General features: G+C 49.2%; 1 protein-coding gene across 1 annotated transcript in view; it reads left to right on the top strand.

Annotated features, from left to right (window-relative positions):
* myo10 (myosin X) overlaps window positions 1–19,908 on the top strand; it is a 366,827-nt gene that overhangs the window by 302,891 nt on the left and 44,028 nt on the right. Inside the window, exons 30-31 of the mRNA XM_072509536.1 lie at window positions 10,105–10,309; window positions 10,626–10,762. Coding sequence (XP_072365637.1) covers window positions 10,105–10,309; window positions 10,626–10,762 — 342 coding nt within the window. The remainder of the gene's footprint in view (window positions 1–10,104; window positions 10,310–10,625; window positions 10,763–19,908) is intronic.

Raw genomic sequence — 19,908 nt, 5'->3', positions numbered from 1 at the left:
GTAAGGAACCTACCTCTGACATCCCCCCTATATCTTCCACCATTCACCTTAAATTTATGTCCCCTTGTAATGCTTTGTTCCACCTGGGGAAAAAGTCTCTGACTGTCTACTCTATCTATTCCCCTGATCATCTTATAAACCTCTATCAAGTCGCCCCTCATCCTTCTCCGTTCTAATGAGAAAAGGCCTAGCACCTCAACCTTTCCTCGTAAGACCTACTCTCCATTCCAGGCAACATCCTGGTAAATCTCCTTTGCATCTTTTTCAAAGCTTCCACATCCTTCCTAAAATGAGGCGACAAGAACTGTACACAGTACTCCAAATGCGGCCTTACCAAAGTTTTGTACAGCTGCATCATCACCTCACGACTTTTAAATTCAATCCCTCTGTTAATGAATGCTAGCACACCTTCTTCACAGCTCTATCCACTTGAGTGGCAACTTTCAAAGATGTATGAACATAGACCCCAAGATCTCTCTGCTCCTCCACATTGCCAAGAACTCTACCGTTAACCCTGTATTCCGCATTCATATTTGTCCTTCCAAAATGGACAACCTCACACTTTTCGGGGCTAAACTCCATCTGCCACTTCTCAGCCCAGCTCTGCATCCTATCTATGTCTCTTTGCAGCCGACAACAGCCCTCCTCACTATCCACAACTCCACCAATCTTCGTATTGTCTGCAAATTTACTGAACCACCCTTCAACTCCCTCATCCAAGTCATTAATGAAAATCACAAACAGCAGAGGACACAGAACTGATCCCTGCGGTACGCCACTGGTAACTGGTATCCAGGCTGAATATTTGCCATCCACCACCACTCTCTGACTTCTATCGGTTAGCCAGTTTGTTATCCAACTGGCCAAATTTCCCACTATCCCATGCCTCCTTACTTTCTGCATAAGCCTACCATGGGGAACCTTATCAAATGCCTTACTAAAATCCATGTACACTACATCCACTGCTTTACCTTCATCCACATGCTTGGTCACCTCCTCAAAGAATTCAATAAGATTTGTAAGGCAAGACTTACCCCTCACAAATCCGTGCTGACTATCCCTAATCAAGCAGTGTCTTTCTCGATGCTCAGTAATCCTATCCTTCAGTACTCTTTCCATTACTTTGAACAAAGAACAAAGAAATGTACAGCACAGGAACAGGCCCTTCCGCCCTCCAAGCCCGTGCCGACCATGCTGCCCAACTAAACTACAATCTTCTACACTTCCTGGGTCCATATCCCTCTATTCCCATCCTATTCATGTATTTGTCAAGATGCCCCTTAAATGTCACTAATGTCCCTGCTTCCACCACTACCTCCAGCAGCGAGATCCAGGCACCCACTACCCTCTGCGTAAAAAACTTGCCTCGTACATCTACTCTAAACCTTGCCCCTCTCACCTTAAACCTATGCCCCCTAGTAATTGACCCCTCTACCCTGGGGAAAAGCTTCTGACTATCCACTCTGTCTATGCCCCACATAATTTTGTATACCTCTATCAGGTCTCCCCTCAACCTCCTTCGTTCCAGTGAGAACAAACCAAGTTTATTCAACCGCTCCTCATAGCTAATGCCCTCCATACCAGGCAACATTCTGGTAAATCTCTTCTGCACCCTCTCTAAAGCCTCCACATCCTTCTGGTAGTGTGGCGACCAGAATTGAACACTATACTCCAAGTGTGGCCTAACTAAGGTTCTATACAGCTGCAACATGACTTGCCAATTCTTATACTCAACGCCCCGGCCAATGAAGGCAAGCATGCCGTATGCCTTCTTGACTACCTTCTCCACCTGTGTTGCCCCTTTCAATGACCTGTGGACCTGTACTCCTAGATCTCTTTGACTTTCAATACTCTTGAGGGTTCTACCATTCACTGTATATTCCCTACCTGCATTAGACCTTCCAAAATGCATTACCTCACATTTGTCCGGATTAAACTCCATCTGCCATCTCTCCGCCCAAGTCTCCAAACAATCTAAATCCTGCTGTATCCTCAGACAGTCCTCATCGCTATCCGCAATTCCACCAACCTTTGTGTCGTCTGCAAACTTACTAATCAGACCAGTTACATTTTCCTCCAAATCATTTATATATACTACAAAGAGCAAAGGTCCCAGCACTGATCCCTGTGGAACACCACTGGTCACAGCCCTCCAATTAGAAAAGCATCCTTCCATTGCTACTCTCTGCCTTCTATGGCCTAGCCAGTTCTGTATCCACCTTGCCAGCTCACCCCTGATCCCGTGTGACTTCACCTTTTGTACTAGTCTACCATGAGGGACCTTGTCAAAGGCCTTACTGAAGTCCATATAGACAACATCCACTGCCCTACCTGCATCAATCATCTTAGTGACCTCCTCGAAAAACTCTATCAAGTTAGTGAGACACGACCTCTCCTTCACAAAACCGTGCTGCCTCTCACTAATACGTCCATTTGCTTCCAAATGGGAGTAGATCATGTCTCGAAGAATTCTCTCCAGTAATTTCCCTACCACTGAAGTAAGGCTCACCGGCCTGTAGTTCCCGGGATTATCCTTTCTACCCTTCTTAAACAGAGGAACAACATTGGCTATTCTCCAGTCCTCCGGGACATCCCCTGAAGACAGCGAGGATCCAAAGATTTCTGTCAAGGCCTCAGCAATTTCCTCTCCAGCCTCCTTCAGTATTCTGGGGTAGATCCCATCAGGCCCTGGGGACTTATCTACCTTAATATTTTTTAAGACACCCAACACCTCGTCTTTTTGGATCTCAATGTGACCCAGGCTATCCACACACCCTTCTCCAGACTCGACATCTACCAATTTCTTCTCTTTGGTGAATACTGATGCAAAGTATTCATTTAGTACCTCGCCCATTTCCTCTGGCTCCACACATAGATTCCCTTGCCTATCCTTCAGTAGGCCAACCCTTTCCCTGGCTACCCTCTTGCTTTTTATGTACGTGTAAAAAGCCTTGGGATTTTCCTTAACCCTATTTGCCAATGACTTTTCGTGACCCCTTCTAGCCCTCCTGACTCCTTGCTTAAGTTCCTTCCTACTTTCCTTATATTCCACGCAGGCTTCGTCTGTTCCCAGCCTTTTAGCCCTGACAAATGCCTCCTTTTTCTTTTTGACGAGGCCTACAATATCTCTCGTCATCCAAGGTTCCCGAAAATTGCCGTATTTATCCTTCTTCCTCACAGGAACATGCCGGTCATGAATTCCTTTCAACTGCCACTTGAAAGCCTCCCACATGTCAGATGTTGATTTGCCCTCAAACATCCGCCCCCAATCTATGTTCTTCAGTTCCCGCCTAATATTGTTATAATTAGCCTTCCCCCAATTTAGCACATTCATCCTAGGACCACTCTTATCCTTGTCCACCAGTACTTTAAAACTTACTGAATTGTGGTCACTGTTACCGAAATTCTCCCCTACTGAAACATCTACCACCTGGATGGGCTCATTCCCCAATACCAGGTCCAGTACCGCCCCTTCCCTAGTTGGACTGTCTACATATTGTTTTAAGAAGCCCTCCTGGATGCTCCTTACAAACTCCGCCCCGTCTAAGCCCCTGGCACTAAGTTAGTCCCAGTCAATATTGGGGAAGTTGAAGTCTCCCATCACCACAACCCTGTTGTTTTTACTCTTTTCCAAAGTCTGTCTACCTATCTGCTCCTCTATCTCCTGCTGGCTGTTGGGAGGCCTGTAGTAAACCCCCCACATTGTGACTGCACCCTTCTTATTCCTGATCTCTACCCATATAGCCTCACTGCCCTCTGAGGTGTCCTTATATTCCACGCAGGCTTCGTCTGTTCCCAGCCTTTTAGCCCTGACAAATGCCTACCACTGAAGTAAGAATAACTGGCCTGTAATTCCCAGGGTTATCCCTAGTCCCTTTTTTGAACAGGGGCACGACATTCGCCACTCTCCAATCCCCTGGTATCACCCCTGTTGACAGTGAGGACGAAAAGATAATTGCCAACGGCTCTGCAATTTCATAGAATCCTTGGATATATCCCGTCGAGCCCGGGGCACTTGTCTATCCTCAAGTTTTTCAAAATGTCCAACACATCTTCCTTCCTAACAAGTATTTCCTCGAGCTTACCAGTCTGTTTCACACTGTCCTCTCCAACAATATGGCCCCTCTCATTTGTAAATGCAGAAGAAAAGTACTCGTTCAAGACCTCTCCTATCTCTTCAGACTCAATACACAATCTCCCGCTACTGTCCTTGATCGGACGTACCCTCGCTCTCGTCATTCTCATATTTCTCACATGTGTAAAAGGCATATTCCTTGATCCTACCCGCCAAAGATTGTTCATGCCCTCTCTTAGCTCTCCTAATCCCTTTCTTCAGTTCCTCCTGGCTATCTTGTATCCCTCCAGCGCCCTGTCTGAACCTTGTTTCCTCAGTCTTACATAAGTCTCCTTTTTCCTCTTAACAAGACATTCAACCTCTCTTGTCAACCTGACAGGGACATTCATATCAAGAACGTAGTACCTGTTCCTTGAACAAGTTCCACATTTCACTTGTGTCCTTCCCTGCCAGCCTATGTTCCCAACTTATGCACTTCAATTCTTGTCTGACAACATCGTATTTACCCTTCCCCCAATTGTAAACCTTGCCCTGTTGCACGCACCTATCCCTCTCCATTACTAAAGTGAAAGTCACAGAATTGTGGTCACTATGTCCAAAATGCTCCCCGACTAACAAATCTATCACTTGCCCTGGTTCATTACCAAGTACCAAATCCAATATTGCCTCCCCTCTGGTCGGACAATCTACATACTGTGTTAGAAAAGCTTCCTGGACACACTGCACAAACATCACCCCATCCAAACTATTTGATCTAAAGAGTTTCCACTCAATGTTTGGAAAGTTGAAGTCACCCATGACTACTACCCTGTGACTTCTGCAGCTTTCCAAAATCTGTTTCCCAATCTGTTCCTCCACATCTCTGCTACTATTGGGGGGCCTATAGAAAACTCCTAACAAGGTGACTGCTCCTTTCCTATTTCTGACTTCAACCCATACTACTTCAGTAGGCAGATACTCCTCGAACTGCCTTTCTGCAGCTGTTACACTATCTCTAATTAACAATGCCAACCCCCCACCTCTTTTACCACTCTCCCTAATCTTATTGAAACATCTATAACCAGGGACCTCCAACAACCATTTCTGCCCCTCTTCTATCCAAGTTTCTGTGATGGCCACCACATCGTAGTCCCAAGTACCGATCCATGCCTTAAGTTCACCCACCTTATTCCTGATGCTTCTTGCGTTGAAGTATACACACTTCAACCCATCTCCGTGCCTGCAAGTACTCTCCTTTGTCAGTGTTCCCTTCCCCACTGCCTCACTACACGCTTTGGCATCCTTTAGTTTGCCGTCTAACAACAGTTGGGTGGGGGTGTGCTCGGTTAATATCGTGACTGGGTTGAGGCCTGTAATGTAGGCAAAGTACTGGACTGCCCAAAAGACTGCAAGCAAGTGTCATTCACAGGCAGAAAATCCTTGTTCCACGGGGTCTAAAACTCTAGAGGCATAGGCTACCGGGCCTAATCGGTCGTGGCGTCTTGTAGGAGCACTGCTGATAGGGTTCGGCCGATAGTTGCTACTTCTATGGCGTAGGGCAAGTCGGGGTCGGGGACTTGTAAAGCGGGAGCTGTACCTAGGGCGAGTTTTAAATCGTCTATGGCATCTGTATGCTGTGGAAGCCAATTCCATGGGGTGTTCTTGTTCAGAAGCTCTTGAGAGTGGGGCGGCCTTGGTGGCAAAACCGTCTATATATTTTCTGCAGTATCCCACTAAACCTAAAAATGAGAAGAGTACACTTACATTATCGGACAGGGGCAAGTTCACGATGGAGTCAATTCGTTTTTGTTCAATTTCACGTTTGCCGCGTGTAATAGTGGTACCTAAATAAATGACCTTTTCCCTCAATATCTGTGCCTTTTTGGGGTTTACCTTACACCCGATGGACTGGAGCAGGGTTAGTAATTCGGCCAATAGAACCACGTGCTCTTCCCTGGTGTCGGTTTGCAGGAGCAAGTCGTATACATACTGAATTAGGCATTCGGGGCGGGAGAATTTGGAAAGACCAGCAGCTAGCTGTCTGTGGAAAATGGAGGGGCAATTATGGAAACCTTGGGGGAGACACGTCCATGTGTCCTGTTGGCCTTGAAAAGTAAATGCGAATTTATACTGGCAAGAGCGATTTTGGGGAAAGGACCAAAAATCATTGCTGATATCCAGCACGGTGAAATACTTTGCTTGCACTCCCTGTTTAAGCATGGTCGCGGGACTCGTGGCAACGGTGGGTGCTGTTAAACGGGTAACTTTGTTCAGTTCGCGGTAGTCAATGGTGAGTCGCCGTGAACCGTCTGGTTTCTTTACGGGCCAAATCGGGGCATTATTAGTGGAAGCTACGGGTCGAATCACTCCTTGCTTTAACAGACTGTTAATTACCTTTAAACGTTCGCCCTCAGCCTGCTGTGGAAACCCATACTGTTTCTGTGGTTTGGGGTCGGGACCTGAGATCATAATCGTACCTGGAATGTGCCCGCAGTCGTGCTTGTGTTGGGCAAACGCACCTTTGTGTGTGGCTAATACCCGTCTAATGGTGTTGTCTGTGCTAATTGCCGAAGGGTTAAACCAATAGACCCCTACTGAGCAAATCCTGTTTTCGTAATCTCCGACCGAGTGGCGGGGACTCTAGCTGTCTTGGACATTGCCAAACACACTTGTTTATGGGGTCAAAGGAGAGGTTATGTGAGTTCATATAGTCTATGCCTAGGATGTGTTCCGCAGTCTGGAGGAGGTCAACTAGAACAACAGGGTGGGTAGTGGTTACGTTTCCTATTTGGACAGATATAGGGGCTGTGATGTATCCCTCTTGCATGTGGCCTATGAATCCACCGAGTGTGACGGTATCTGTGGTGGGCCAGGGTGTTTTTTGGAGTAGGTTTGCGGAGTTTAGTGTGGTTCAGGATCCTCCTGTGTCCCAAATAAAATCAACTGCTTGTACCCGGACTGTGCCTGTGACTACCGGTCTTCCTACGTTGTCCCAGCGCGTGTCGCAGTCCCATGTTGGTGACACTGGACACCGTCAATCTGGGGAGTTATAAGCGAGGTTGTCTGAACGGGCGTTTACGTTATGCATGGGGCGAGCGTTGCCTTCTAACTGTCGCGGCTGACAATCGTGGTCTGGCCTATTGTTTCTGGGTGGGGAGTTGGGCTGTTGGGGCCGTTGGTGGTGTGGGGGATTTTGTCCGCAATCGCGGGCAAAATGTCCTACTTGTCCACAAGTGTAACATGGACCTCGTGGTGTGTGGGCTGGGGCATGTGCTCTGGGGTACTGTTCTCGGGGGAAATGTTCCTCTCTTCTGCCCTCATTTATCCATGCGGGTTCCTGGTTAGTTCTGACTGGGTACATTGTGGCTTCTACTGCGTTCTGGTCCATCTGATCCTGAAGTGATTGTTCCCATGCCCTGGATAGGCGTCTAAGTACCCAAATCTCATTATGCGTGATATCTGCCGGGTCATAATTCGTGCAAGCCCTTTTACCTGCTTCAGTGGCATGTGAAACTAAGGTACGGGACCATTTAGTGGTGTCTTCCTCATCGAGGTGAGCACGGTCTAAGTTTCCGTACACTGCCTTGAAATGTATCCAGAGGCAACCAGCAAAGGCGATCGGATGTTCCATTTCTTTTGCCTACATTTATTTAGACCCTCTATCGGATCCCCTTTGTTGTATCCGATCGCATCTAATATTGCAGCCTTCATTTACTCTAGGGTTCCTCCTCCTACGTTTTGGGGGTCTGGCAAAACTGACCTTACCGACTGGCTGAGGCTTATTACCATCAATTTAACTTCCTCCCTCTCATCTAATCCGTACATAACCTTTTGTTGGCGCACCTCCTCAAAGAAGCTCTGCGGGTCTGCGGTGGACTGAAATTGAATAATTTTACTGCAAGCGTCCCTTAACTGGGTTACCGAAAGTGGGGTGATGTAGGTGATATCTGGATCTGTCTGATCCCTTATCCTTCTTTCTGTGTTAACCGGATTCATGGGTGTCGGGGCAGCTTTGGGAGTTGAATCGACCGGTGCTGCCGGTGCCTTTCTTTTTGGGATGCGTGGCGGCTGCTTTTGACTTTCTGTTCCTTTAACATACATTTGCGCGTTTCAGTTAACTCTTCCCAGTCTGCCATCTCTTCCTCATCTGTCTCGTCTGTCCCGAAGGTACACATTAAAACCATTCTGAACTGAAAGTAACGACTGGAGCTTATCTATCTTCCGCTGGCATTTAACGTGGTCAACGGTGCTCTGCCTTTGTTCTTTAGTGGACTGATGGAGCGCCTGTAAATTGGCGAATTTCTTTGTTAACTGGGTGACCTGGTGTTCAGTCTCCTCTCTTACCAAGACTGCGTGCTGTGTGTCTTGATAGGCCTTGTCGTACTGAGTCTGGAAGATGTTAACGTGTACTATGCAAGACTGGTGGGCGCTTTTAACATCAGCGATTTCCCTGTCTTTAGCGGCTAACTTCTCCTGGAGTTCCTCAATTATTTTCTCACTTTCTTTACTGTTTCCCTCATTCACTTCTTCCTTCTCTACTAACTGTCTGCGGAGCGTCTCGACGACCTCCTCGGTGCCTCGCAACTGTGCCAAGCAGCACACTATTGCCATTGGCTTTCTAAACTTTGCTGCGTTTTTCTTATATATCTCACAAAGATTCTCCCACCAAGTCTGTCCTATCTTTCCTGGACCTGTCTCGGTGTTTGCACAAAAATTCGACCCCTTTAAATACTGTCTCAACACATCCTCCCATATGGGGCACTGCTCTGATTTGTCAACTATTGTAACCTCGGATTGCTGCTGTGGGTTCATCAACTTCTCTATCATCTGCGCTGCCATCTCTTTTCTACTTAAAATTGAAGTAGTCGATCGAACAACAGGTACGGCTTACGGCTATATTCCAGTTCACAATCCCTCTAGATTTGCATGCAAGTCTGACGAGTTTACCTTACCCTTCCCTGTTAGTTACGCATGTGGTTAGTGCACATTTCCGAAATTCAGTTATTTGGTCGATATGAAACTGACTCTTGTGGTTCGTTCTCTTTCTCCAATTTAATTCAAAGTTGTGGGATCTCTCGGAGTAACAAAGTCACTTCTAATCGAGGTCCCGTCAGAGTCGCCAATAAATGTTGCCTTCTTTACTTTGGGGTGAACCACAAGCTGTTTCTTATATCGACCAAATGACCACACAACCAATATGTTAGCTCAAAAACACAGTTTATTAATAGCACAAGACTTGTATCTCTATGCAATAACACGCACGGCTCCGTACTAAACTACACCTAAAGATTAAGATGACCTTTACTTAACTTCGAGTGACTGGCACTGTGCGAGATAAGGCCTTTATCCGGGTCCAAGTGGTCGGTTTGGAAGTGGTTGGGTTTGTCTCAGCTAGGCTCGTCCTTCAGGAATGGTCGCGGGTCCTTGAACTTGGTTGTTCTGCTGCAGTTGGTCGCGCACAGGCCGATCCCAAAAGAGACCGATCTCTAGTGCGCAGGGCTTTTTATCTTTCGTCTCTTTCGCGCCCTTTTGGGTGGTTCTTACTCCAGGTCCAATGGATCGATAGAGTTTTCGATCACCCTCATCGATCTCAGCCAGTTAGGGGGCGGATACCTCGATAGCTGGGCGGGTCCTAGCCATCATTGTCCCAGGCACGTAGGCCTTTCCAAATAAGGGGGGGTGGCGTCGGTTAGTCTGCTACTGTTGTAACTCCTTGATTCAAACTCTATTGTCCTGGGGGAAATGGTGATCAACTCTTGATGGATACAAGTTTCAGGCAAGTCTGGTTTCTTTGCACAATACACAGAGGCTGTGTACCTGTCTGTGTCCCAAATTGACCACAATTCCCATGGTCCTTTGCAGGTGGCCATTTTACACGGCTGCAATATGAGTAATATTATAATATCTTGTCTTAAATATATTTTTGAATTGGACGTACTTAGAAGTTGAGCTGATTGACATATTTCAATTGTAGATATGTTTACAGCTCGCATCCATGCTGACACCTGCACAAGATTGCTCCACTGTTAACAATTTGAATTTGTTACTAGGATACGAGACCAATTTCCAGGAGAATTGGAGAAGTATGCAGTATTTATAACTGAATCACTAAAGAAAACTAAAACCAGGGAGTATGTGCCTTCTCGGGAAGAAATAATAGCCTTGATCAACAGACAAGAAATGACCTCTACAGTTTATTGCCATGGAGGAGGTTCCTGCAAAATCACAATTAATTCTCACACGACTGCAGGCGAGGTAAGATTTCACAACAGAAGTGAGCTTGTCAAGTTCAATCTTTTTGTGCTGTGGTCCAACGTTGTCCTAAATGGTTTCGAACATAATGAACGTTGGTAGGATGATGTGCATTATGTGTGAATCTTGGCTGTTGTGGTAAGAGTGTTCCTGCCGGCTATACAATGTAAAAATGAGCCCAGCACAAAATGCTCTGGTCTAAACCACATAGTAGATGAAGGTAGGGAGACTCGCCACCACATTGGCAGTTGGAAGAAATAAAAATGCAAAATTCAAAATAATAGACTAAGAAAGAAAACTTTATTTTTTGTTATTACAGGTTGTTGAGAAGTTGATTCGTGGACTGGCCATGGAGGACAGCAAAAATATGTTTGCTCTCTTTGAACATAAGGGTGCTGTTGATAAAGCAATTGAAAGCAGAACAGTCGTCGCTGATATTTTGGCAAAATTTGATAAGTAAGTGCAAGTCCCTTTTCCTCCTGATTCTCCTGTTGTATCATAATTTATTTCTGATTTCCTTTGCTTTATGTCAAAGTAGCTTTCATTGCAATCAGTTTGTTATTGGAATGTAGTAATTCATTAATCCTATAATATGTTGTTTCAACTGGTACTGCACTGCAAAGCTTTAGACATGTCCAGATTGCCTACATCGTGAAGGAGCCATTATACAAGGCAGAAAGTCCCTTAGTCCCAATATTTACAAGGGCAGTGTGGGGGTTTTAACTCCATTGTTTATATGTTCTCTTTTAAAAGCCCAATTCCCTGCCTGTTGGCAAGGAATTCTCCAGAAACAAACTTCAGCCCAAAAGCAAGCAAGTTCCGTGGTCAATGGGGATAGGAATTATGGGCTGTATACACCATAGTTTGGAGGCTCTGAGGCAATGTTCGATCTAACTGAACAGCCTACCTATTCAAATGCATGAGCACTTTAATTTTTTTTAAACAGCAATATTTAAGTGGTCCAACTTGTGGCACAGAAACGGCCAAGTTGCTTAGAAGTAACAATTGGTCTGAGGTTGGTTTCTGACGTCTTAAAACTTAATTCGCAATTGGCCTGAACCAACCCCCTAAAATTACTCTGTGGAGCATATTCAGTCATAAAGTACTGATATAGTTCACGTTCTCACTTGGATTGCAATGTGACAGGCATAACTGTAATTGAACAATGGACTGCCTTTAAAGAGGAGTTAGGTCGGGTACAATCAAATTACAATCCCACAAGAGGAAAAGGCAAGGTACTTTTCATAGAATCATAGAATTTACAGTGGAGAAGGAGGCCATTCGGCTCATCGAGTCTGCACCGGCCCTTAGAACGAGCACCGTACCTAAGCCCACACCACCACCCCATCCCCGCAACCCCACCAAACCTTTTTGGACACTAAGGGCAAATTAGCATGGCCAATCCACCTAACCTGCACATCTTTGGACTGTGGGAGGAAACTGGAGCACCCGGAGGAAACCCACGCAGACACAGGGAGAACTCCACACAGACAGTGACCGAAGCCAGGAATCGAACCTGGGACCCTGGAGCTGTGAAGCAACACTGCTAACCACTGTGCTACCGTGCCGCCCACTTTTGATCTGCCATTCCCAAGGAAAATGATGCTACTGGAGTCAGGGAAAGAGAAAGTAGTTGAGATACTGGATGGGCTAAAATTGATAAAAACAAAGTATTAGATAGGCTGGTTATACTTGAAGTCGATCAGTCACCAGGATGAGATCAGATGCATCGGAGGATATTGAAGGGAAGAATAAGTCCAGCAACTACAGCCCAGTCAGTTAACCTCAGTGGTGGGGAAACGTTTAGAAACAATAATCAGAAATAAAATTAACAGTCATATGGAAAATAGTGATTAATCAAGGATTGGCAAGGAATTCTCCAGAAACAAACTTCAGCCCTAAAGCAAGCAAGTTCCGTGGTCAATGGGGATAGAAATTATGGGCTGTATGCACCATAGTTTGGAGGCTCTGAGGCCATCAGGATTTTTTAAGAGTACATCAAACTAATTTGATTGAGTTTTTGATGAGGTAACAGATAGAATTTATGCAGGTAATACAACTATGTGGTGTACATGGACTTCCAAATGGTGTTTAATAAAGTGCAACATAATATGCTTGTCAATGAAGTCCTTGGAATAAAAGGAACAGTGGCAGCAGGGACATGAAGTTGCCAGAGAGAAAGGTTTATTTTCAGATTGGAAGGTCTGGTTCCCCAGGGATCAATGTTAGGACAACAGCTGTTTTGATCCATATTAAAGGCCTAGATTTAAGTGTGCATGACACAATTTCAAAATTTGCAGTGCACACAAAACATGTGGGTGGCACAATGGTTAGCACTGCCTCATAGCGCCAGGGACCTGGGTTCGATTCCGACCTCGGGAAACTGTCTGTGTGGAGTTTGCATGTTCTCCCTGTGTCAACATGGGTTTCCTCCGGATGCTCAGGTTTCTTCCCACATTTCTAAGATGTGCAGGTTAGGTGGTTGGCCATGATAAGCTGACCCTTAGGATAGGTTGCAGGAATAGGGGGCGGGATTCTCCCAGCTCGGGCCAGGCCGGAAAATCCCCGTAACCAGGCCACGCCGCCCCGACGCAGGCACACGATTCTCCGCAGAGCGGAGAATTGGCGCCGGCATGTTTGGCGCGGCGCCGGTCGCGGGCCACTGTACACAGTCGGGTCGCCGATTCTCCGGGCCGGATGGGCCGAACGGCCGCTCTAAAAAGGCTAAGTCCCGCCGGCGCCGTCCAAACCTGGTCGCAGCTGGCGGAAACTCCGCGCGCAGGGTCGTGGGGCGGCCTGTCGGAGGGGGAGGGGGGCTCCGATGAGGCCTGGCCCACGATCGAGCCCACCAATCGGCAGGTCGGTCTCTCGTTACCCGGGCCTATTTTTTTAAGCGCCGGCCCCTGAACTCCCGCGCCATGTTGCGTCGGGGCCGGCGCGTTGAGGGAGGCCACTGCGCATGTTGGCACCGGCACCGCTGCGCATGTCCTTGTTGACGCCGGCGCCATTCCGCATGCGAGGATCCTGTGGCGCACAGTTCGCGCCGGGATGGGAGGCTGGAGCGGCGTGAATCGCTCCAGCGCCGTGCCAGGACCCTGTAGGGGCCAAAACCGTTACTCCCAGCAGCCCGTTCACGGCGTCGTGAAATGTGGTGGCGTTTCCGACGGCGTGAACACTCTGCCGCCGAATGGGAGAATCCCGCCCAGGATAGGGTGTGGTAGTATGCATTAGGGGTAATGTGGGACTGTGAAGCCGTGATGTCATTGGCTGACAGAACCCGGGTCCTGGTTGGCTGTTGACCTCTAGCTCCGCCCTGAAGGCAGAGTATAAGAACCTGGAGTTCTCCCCCGCAGGCCAGTCAGCTACTGAACTGCGGGGAACAAGTCACGCTTAATAAAGCCTCATCGACTTCATCGCTATTCGTCTCTCGTGAGTCTTTGTGCGCTACAATTTATTAAGCGTGACTTGTTCCCCGCAGTTTGTGGTAGTATGCATTAGGGGTCATGTGGGACTGTGAAGCCGTGATGTCATTGGCTGACAGATCCCGGGTCCTGGTTGGCTGTTGACCTCTAGCTCCGCCCTGAAGGCGGAGTATAAGAACCTGGAGTTCTCCCCCGCAGGCCAGTCAGCTACTGAACTGCGGGGAACAAGTCACGCTTAATAAAGCCTCATCGACTTCATCTCTATTCGTCTCTCGTGAGTCTTTGTGCGCTACAATTTATTAAGCGTGACTTGTTCCCCGCAGTTTACCACCATACGAAGCACCACCCCGCCGGGTTCATTTTTAACAAGGGGTGAATGTGGTAGTATGCATTAGGGGTCATGTGGGACTGTGAAGCCGTGATGTAATTGGCTGACAGATCCCGGGTCCTGGTTGGCCGTTGACCTCTAGCTCCGCCCTGAAGGCGGAGTATAAGAACCTGGAGTTCTCCCCCGCAGGCCAGTCAGCTACTGAACTGCGGGGAACAAGTCACGCTTAATAAAGCCTCATCGACTTCATCGCTATTCGTCTCTCGTGAGTCTTTGTGCGCTACATAGGGGAATTGGACCTAGGTCGTGTGGTTGTTCAAAGGGTTGGTGCAGACTTGATGAGCCGAATGGCCTCCTTCTGCACTGTATGGACTCTATTCTATTCTATGTACACCATAAGAAGAAGAAGAATAAATCCCAAGAGGGCACAGACAGGTTGGTGGAATATCTGGACATGCGCCACCCAAAATGGCGATTCTCCGGCGCCCCCGCTATTCTCAGGCCCGGATGGGCCGAGCGGCCTGCCCAAAACGGCGGGACCCCCCCGGCGCCGTCCACACCTGGTCGCTGCCGTCGGGAACAGCGCGGGAACGCTGGGGGGGCGGCTTGCGGGGGGGGGGGGGGAATCCTGCACCGGGGGGTACCTCAAATGTGGCATGGCCCGCGATTGGTGCCCACCGATCGTCGGACCGTCCTCTCTGAAGGAGGACCTCCTTCGTTCCGCAGCCCCACAAGATCCGTCCGCCATCTTCTTGCGGGACAGACTCAGAGAGGACGGCAACCACGGATGCGCGGGTGACGCCAGTTATGCGGCGCCGGCCGCGTCATTTATGCGGCGCCGCATAACCAAGGCCTGGCGCGTGTAGGTGACATGGCCCCGTTGTCGGGGCCTGAATCGGTCGGGATCGGGGCCGTTTCGCTCCGTCATGAACCTCGACGGCGTTCACAATGGCATGTGCACTTCGGCGCGGGAGTGGAGAATCCCGCCCATTATGTCTGGCAGAATTAACATTTCAGCTCAAGGACCTTTCTTCAGAACTGAAGAAAGATAGAAATTTAATAAGCTTTTAGCAAGGGAAAGAGGGTGTGGGAGGAAGAACAAAAGTGACTTTGATAGGGTGCAGGTTAACAAAGGATTTCAAGATACAAAAGGCAATGAGAGCAGGACTGGTTGTCCATTGACAGACTTTGGAGTAATATCTGTTCTTTCAGTTCCAGTGCTTCGATACTTACCGGGAATCTCCGTTTGGGAGGCTATGGGCACAATCAAACCAAAAAAAAATCAGCGTCCAGTGCCGGGACTGGCGCCACGATCTAAAGGCTCTCTGTTGCCATATCAGTCCCTGGCTGGGAACGCCCTATGATCTCTCACCAGAGGTGAATTGGAACTGGATGCTCTGAAGCAATTATCTATCCCTCGCTATGCAAATTCATGCATGGCGAGGAATAGGAGGGATTCCCGTGTGAATCTTGCTATCAGACAGCCATTTTGAGCAGGCGGCCCAATAACGAGGTCCTGTGGCTGACTACTCTCTGCATCGCAAAGCAGCCCTCACCTCCCCTCTGCATCGCGATTCAGCCCCTCTCCACCAGATTTTCTGGGGCCCCTCCTTCTCCCAAGTAAGGGGGTTACACGATCCACCCTCCCAAAAACCCTTAACTAAAGGGACCCCACCCCAAAGAGACCCCCTGCCGAAAGGAACCCCTCCCCAATGTACTCCCCAGAAAGGAGGCCCCTGTATGGAAGCTAGCGTGCAGTCCAGACAGGGGCAGCGTAATAAAACTACTGTTGTAACATTCACTGGGCATACACCTGCTGGCTCAGACAGAGGAAGCACCATGTGTCCATTTTCCAGAGAAAAGCATTGACCTGTGTTTAAATCCCTCAGATCATTTATCTGCAAGCCATTCATTAATTTATCTTACTGGACTATGATTGACAGCTTCCACAAACACAGTTGTTAGCCTTGCTTCTTTCATCACCCTTCATGGATTAGTAACTTTGAATTACTGTAACCACAATGTTTACAAACATCAATCACTTCAAAGAGAGATTTTCCAGCTCAGGACTTCAAAATCACGCAAGCCTGAAGGAGGGTGATTGGAATGATTGGGGGAGGTCTCTTTAGTTATGGGGTCTCTTTGAAGGGGGGGGGGTCCCTTTAGGCAGGACATCTCTGTGGGGGTCTCTTTCATTAATGGGTTTCTGGGGGGATCCCAGGAGGGTCCCCCTCTTCAGGGGGTCTGGTGGGCATCTCCCTATATAGGGGACCTCTTTGAGGGGGGGGGTCATGCATTGTGGGGGGTCATGCATTGTGGGGGCAACTCCCTGAGGGGGACACCCCCTTGGGCCATGGTGAGGTCCACCATGTCAGGTACATGTTGTGAACAGGTATATGTTGTGAATCCCGCCCATGTGATTCCCAGCCCAGAAGAGCGGAAAAGTCATGTGGGCCCAGAATCTCTGGTGCCGGGCCCGCTAAGTGGAAGCAAATGAGTCATTAGCATTCTCCTGCTTGTGCATGGCACAAACCCCAATCCCAATCCCGGGCAGCCGGAGCATAGAGTTTGATCCGCCGCCCGGCACAAACCTCTGTTTCAACCGGACACCCGATTCTCCGCCCAACTGTGATCCACGTTGCCACGTCGTGGGGCGGAGTATCCAAGCCACTATGTTGTAATGTTTTCACTGCAGTGATGGATTATTGAGCTCTGTCTTGCAAAGGTAATTTGACCATTATATTCACTAGCACTTTTTAGAGTCACAGAGGTCTACAGCACAGAAAAGGCTCTTTGGCCTATCGCATATGCGCCAGTCAAAAACAACCACCTAGGTACTTCCGGTGGCGACCATGGAGTGAGTGGTCGCATATTTGGTGGCTCCCGCTCATGGTGGACATTTTGGACTATTTCCCCAATTTGCGGTGGAGCTGAGTGATGGTATAAGGAGGTGGAAGAAGAGAGTTTCCCACCGGTTTATGGATTTGTGGACCAGAAGTGGTCTAAAAAGGAGAGTGCGTTCGTTGAAAACTGGTTTGGAGCCTGCGACACGCAGGAGGGTCAGGGCCCGAGTCTGTCGTACCAGTGGTCTGCACGAGACGTTTGCCCAGCATAGGAAGGAGTATCTGGAGGACCTGGCCAGGGTGGTGGATCCTATAAGGGCGTAGATCGACCACATGGAACTGAGGTTAGAAGCCCAGGGCCAGGCGATCCAGAAGGTGAAAGAGGCGATGGGCGAGCACGATGAGCAGCTTGCCGCGATGGCGGCGGAGATTGGGCTGATGAGAGATCATCAGAAGAGGCTGCAGGACAAAGTGGAGGATGTAGGGAATAGATCGCGCAGGCAGAATTTAAGGATCATCGGCCTGCCGGAAAACAGCGAGGGTACGGATGCCGGTGCATATGTGACATGAATGTTTGAGAAGTCGCTGGGTTAAGGAGCGTTTGCTCGGCCCTTGGAAGTGGACAGGGCGCACAGGCCGCTTATGAGGAAGCCGCAGAGAAACAAGCCGGCGAGGGTGGTACGAATGCACCGTTTCCTGGATAAGGAACAGATTCTGAGGTGGGCCAGGCAGACAAGGCGCTGCACATGGGAAGGCAGCGAGCTGCGTGTCTAACAGGACCTGGGTGCGGAGCTGGCCAAAAGAAGGGCGAGCTTCAATAAGGTGAAGTTGGCCCTCTTTAAGAAAGGGGTGAAGTTTGGCATGTTGTACCCAGCGCGTTTGTGGGTCACGTACGAGGACCAGGAACTTTACTTTGGATCGCCAGAGGAGGCAAGGAACTTTATCAGGGACAAAGGCCTGGCAGGAGACCGAGGACAGCGAACTTTGGAGCGAGTGTTTATGTTTTTTAAATTTTGTTAAACTTTTCTTCTGGTTTGTATGAACCACTTCATGTTTGGGGCAACTGCTCAGTTTTGTTGTGTGGGTTTTGTTCTTAATGGGTGATGGTGGGTTGATAATTTTTTCTTTGTGTTTGTTGGGGATTGTAATGTTTGTATAGAGAGGTTGGTTGGTCGGGGTGGGGGGTAATCAGTGGGGGGGGTAGGATGCTAGGCGCCAGGCTAGCTGGGCGGGCTAGCTCACGGGAGCGCAGTGGGGGGTTGAACATGTGATAAGTTTGTTCTTGGGGGTTGGGATTGTTATTTTACTACGGGGTTGGGGGGGGGGGGGAGAGAGAGAGTGGGGGTAGAAGTCCGCCGACAGGGGAGGGATTGAAGAATGGATGAGGGTCGATGACGGCGAGCGCCCGAGGACGGGCCTGAGGAGGCACGGGCCGGGGGGCTGGCCGAGGAAGGGTTATGGTTGATCGGCACGCGGGTGGTGGTGAGGGGGTCGGGGGGGTCCCCCTGACCAGGCTGATCACATGGAATGTGATCCAGCATGGCTGGGGAATCGGTGATTGCTGCAGATGGGGGCCATAAGGGAACTTTTGGTTATCCCCATAAGACCATAAGACATAGGAGTGGATGTAAGGCCATTCGGCCCATCGAGTCCACTCCACCATTCAATCATGGCTGATTTTAACTCCATTTACCCGCTCTCTCTCCATAGCCCTTAATTCCTCGAGAAATCAAGAATTTATCAACTTCTGTCTTAAAGACACTCAATGTCCCGGCCACCACCGACACAGATTGGGTACAAATGGAGGAGGCATCCTGTAAAGGAACAACCCTCCGGGCCCTGGCCACAGCAGCACTCCCATCCTCCTCAACAAGATACACAACGAGCCCAGTGGTAGCGGCCACGCTGAGAACGTGGAACCAATTGAGACAGCACTTCAGGATTCAGTCCCTCCTGTGGCTTCGAGACATAGAGGAGCAGGTCATCTGCATAGAGTGAGACTCTGTGCTCTCTGTCTCCTCTCCGGATTCCCTTCCAGCTTTTTGCATCCCGCAGGGCTATCACCAGGGGTTCAATCGCTGGCGCGAACAAGAGTGGGGACAGGGAGCAGCCCTGTCTTGTTCCTCTCTGGAGCTGGAAGTATTCAGAACTGGTGGTGTTAGTTCAGACACTCGCTTTGAGAGTGTTGTACAGGAGCCTCACCCAGGCGGTGAATCCCGCTCCTAGCCCAAACTGTTCCAGTACCTCGAGGAGGTAGCTCCATTCGACTCTGTCAAAGGCCTTTTCTGAGTCCAGGGAGACGATCACCTCTGGTGTTCTCTCCCCGGGTGGGGTCATTATCGCATTCAGCAGCTGCCTGATGTTCGCTGTGAGCTGCCTACCCTTGACAAAGCCCGTTTGGTCCTCTGCGACCACTTCTGGTGCGCAGCCCTCCAGCCTTTTGGCCAGGAGCGTTGCGAGTATTTTCGCATGCACGTATCAGCAGTGAAATGGGTCTGTATGATCCACATTCCATCAGGTCTTTATCATTTTTGGGTATCAGTGCGATTGTGGCCTGCGCTAGTGTGGGGGGCAGGGTGCCCCTGCCAGTGAGTCCGCTAACATGTTCCATAGGTGTGGGGCCAGGACTGGTGCAAATGTTTTGTAGAAGTCCACCGGGAACCCATCGGGTCTCGGTGCCTTCCCCGCCTGCATGAAGCTGATGCTCTCCATGATTTCTCCCAGGTCTATTGGTGCTTCCAGCTCCCTCCCCTCTGTCTTCCCCCACCACTGGTAGTTCCAGTCTGTCTAGGAACTGTTTCATTCCCCCATCCCCATCGGGGGGCTCGGAGGTGTACAGTCTCCGGTAGAGGGTCTCAAACGCCCGATTGACCTCCTTTGGCTCTGTTCCCAGTCTGCCTTTGCTGTCCTTAACCTGCACTATTTCCCTCGTGGCTGCCTGCTTTCTCAGCTGGTGAGCCAATAGGCGGCCAGCCTTGTCTCCGTGTTCGTAGAAGGTCCCCCGTGTCT

This window comes from Scyliorhinus torazame, chromosome 6 (genome assembly GCF_047496885.1).
Source record: "Scyliorhinus torazame isolate Kashiwa2021f chromosome 6, sScyTor2.1, whole genome shotgun sequence".
NCBI classification, from domain to species: domain Eukaryota; kingdom Metazoa; phylum Chordata; class Chondrichthyes; order Carcharhiniformes; family Scyliorhinidae; genus Scyliorhinus; species Scyliorhinus torazame.
Note: the sequence above shows the minus strand (reverse complement) of the source record. Positions and strands in the feature narration are given on the sequence as shown.